This window comes from Condylura cristata, unplaced genomic scaffold (assembly GCF_000260355.1).
Source record: "Condylura cristata isolate star-nosed mole 26May11 unplaced genomic scaffold, ConCri1.0 scaffold00068, whole genome shotgun sequence".
Classification (NCBI taxonomy): Eukaryota; Metazoa; Chordata; class Mammalia; order Eulipotyphla; family Talpidae; genus Condylura; species Condylura cristata.
In genome coordinates, this window is record NW_004567169.1 from 426,731 (window position 1) to 429,300 (window position 2,570).

At 71.6% G+C, this 2,570-nt stretch overlaps 1 protein-coding gene across 1 annotated transcript in view; it reads right to left on the minus strand.

Moving 5' to 3' along the window:
• MRPL12 (mitochondrial ribosomal protein L12) overlaps positions 1-2,569 on the minus strand; it is a gene marked incomplete at its 5' end in the record, with an annotated part of 18,259 nt that extends 15,690 nt beyond the window's left edge. Inside the window, 4 exons of the mRNA XM_012734751.1 lie at positions 1,392-1,481; positions 1,550-1,681; positions 2,156-2,242; positions 2,321-2,569. Of these exons, the coding sequence (XP_012590205.1) occupies positions 1,392-1,481; positions 1,550-1,681; positions 2,156-2,242; positions 2,321-2,569 (558 nt within the window). The remainder of the gene's footprint in view (positions 1-1,391; positions 1,482-1,549; positions 1,682-2,155; positions 2,243-2,320) is intronic.
• Between the last annotated feature and the right edge of the window lies 1 nt (position 2,570).

Consider the following 2,570-nt stretch of genomic DNA (forward strand, 5'->3'; position numbering starts at 1 on the left):
CCAGAGGCGGTGGGGCCGCGGGGGCAGCTGCTGCCCGGCAGGTCTGAATGGGGTGCACGCAAACCGAGGCCTGCCTAGGCCCTGTAACAGGGGGTTGGGGGGACCCTCCAACCTCAGGGGACTCTGCCGCGCCAAACTTTGAGGTCTGGCTGGGGAGTGGTGCAGGTGTGCACCAGGGCCAGCCCTGCCCGTTGCAGTCCCTACAGGGGTCCTGTGAGGAGGGAGGGCGAGGGAGCCTGCAGTGACCCGGAGCAGGTGGCCTCACAGGTCCACCCTGGAGCCAGAGAGCAGGGAGCCCCGCCCCCGCCTGGCCAGTCCCCAGCCTCCCTGGCCCACACTGACCTTCCCAGGGCAGCGCAGTCAGCAGGGGGCGGGAGCTGTCAGACCAAGGGGAGGCTGGACAGGTGTCGGCCTCAGCCACGCTCTGTGCTGTGGGTTGGGGCATAGCGCGAAGGGCATGGCAGATGCCCAGGGCTGGAGCCCGCGGGAGGCAGAGGGCCCGCCTGCAGCCAGCCAGGCCCCGAGGAGCCAGGGCGAAAGACCCTCGAGGGGAGGCAGGCCATCAGGGCCCCGCGGGCTGAGACCACCTGCAGGCTGCAGCAGGAAGAGCTGGGCGGTCTTCAGAGCCCCTCCCCACCCCAGCCTGAGGCCAGCGGGGCACAGGGCCCCAGGTCCCAGGGGTGCGGCGCCCCCCCAGTGGCTGTCTAGGGTGGTGCAGGGTTCCAGTCAGTGTCCAGGGTTTCCGATGGAGGCCCACACCCTGGGTGCTGGCAGCTGGCCTGGTGGCCAGGCAGGGGTCTCTGCCCAGCTCTGTGCCCGCCAATTGCTTCCCAAGGACGGGGCAGCTGTCCTGGCCCAGGGGCTCTGGCAGACCCCAGGGCGGCCCAACAGCGGGCAGGGTCCTCGCCCCTCCACAGCCCACGGCCACCCCTTCCCGGCGCTGGACCGCCCCAGAGCCTCCTGCCCTCCCGTGACCAAGACCAGAGGTGCATGGGCTGCCAGGGGGGAGGGTGCCGGCTTGGAAGAGACCAGGACACAAGTGGCCAGCGCGAGGCCGCCTCAGGCAGCGCGGGTCATGTTGCTCTGGACACACGGGCCGAGGCGATTCACAGGTGCTGGCCGAGGGCCCCAGGACCCCCTGGGGCCGGCCTGGGCGAGCCTCCGCGGGCGCAGCTCCCGGCGCCTGGTGGTGATTGTCCTGGCACCCGCCTGGGGAGCAGCACCCAGGCCCAGCGCTCTCGCCCGGCGCTGCTGCCCACCCCGTCTCAGAAGGACGCCCCTCTGTCCATGTGTGCAGCGGCCGTCGTCAGCCACAGGCGTGTTCCGGCTCCAAGGCCGCTGGCCGCCGGTGGGGCCTGCATGGCCTACTCCAGCACCACGGTGCCGCCCACGGCCTCCAGGGCCGCCTTGATCTTCTCCGCCTCCGCCTTGGCCACGTTGGCCTTGATTTCCTGGGGCAGGGACTCCACCAGCTTCTTCGCCTGCAGAGGACAGTCGGGTGGGCCTGGCGCCTCGGCTGACCGGCCGCCCGCCCCGGGCGCAGGCTTACCTGGACCAGGTTGATGCCCTGGATGTAGTTCTTGATTTCCTTGATGAGCTTCACCTTGTCCACGGGCTTGGCCTCCGTCAGGCGCACTGTGAAGTGGGAGCGCTCCTTCTGCCTGGGGACCTCCTCTGCCGCCTGGGGGTGCGGGGGGCAGGGTGAGCCAGCACCAGGTGACCTGCGGCCCGCCCCTCCGGCGAGAGTGCGGAGGGCATCTCCAGACTCGGGGCAGTGGCCGTGGCCAGTCCTGGGACACGCCCCCACGGCCCTCAGTCAGGGGCTGCCCCTCACTGCGCCCACAGTGGCCGGCAGGCGGGCGCCCCGGCAGTACACAGGCCCCCGCAGACCCGCAGGTGAACCCTGGAGCCAGGCTCTGCCCCAGGGGATCGCTGGAGCCTTCTCGGCCTCCACAGCCACCCTGCTGACGGTGGGGTGCTGCGACACCCTGGAGCCTGGAGTGCTGGTGGCCGGGGCAGGGACTGGGGGGAGGAGGAGAGGGGGGACTAGGAACCCCCACTGCCCTTGAGGGCCCCGCCCCCTCTTCCCCGCAGAGTCGCTCCCAGGACCAGAGCTGGGGCCTGGGCTCCCTCCAGCCTGTCCTGCCCGGCTCACCTCGGCGGGCGCTGCCGTCGTGGGCACAGCACCGGGCAGCGAGCTCCCCATCGGCATGAGCCCCACGTCCTGGATCTTGAGCGTTTTCTGCAACGGTAGCGGGGTCTCAGCAGCCGAGCGGCTGGCGGCTCGCGCGCCTCGAGGGGCCGCCCCGCTGCCGCCCACCTTCAGGAGCTCGTTGAGGTCCGAGATCTCCAGCAGCGTGAGGCTGGCAATGTCCCGGACCAGCTGCTGGATCTTGGGCGGATACTCCTTGGGGGCGTTATCCAGGGGCGCCCCGGCCAGCGCCTCTCCCCTCCGGGGGCCGCTGCTCTGCACCAGCCGCACGGCGCAGACACGTGGCACCTGTCGCCTGGCCCCCGATTCAAACAGAGTCGTCAGCGCGGCGCGGACGGGCGGCAGCAGGCCGGCGGGC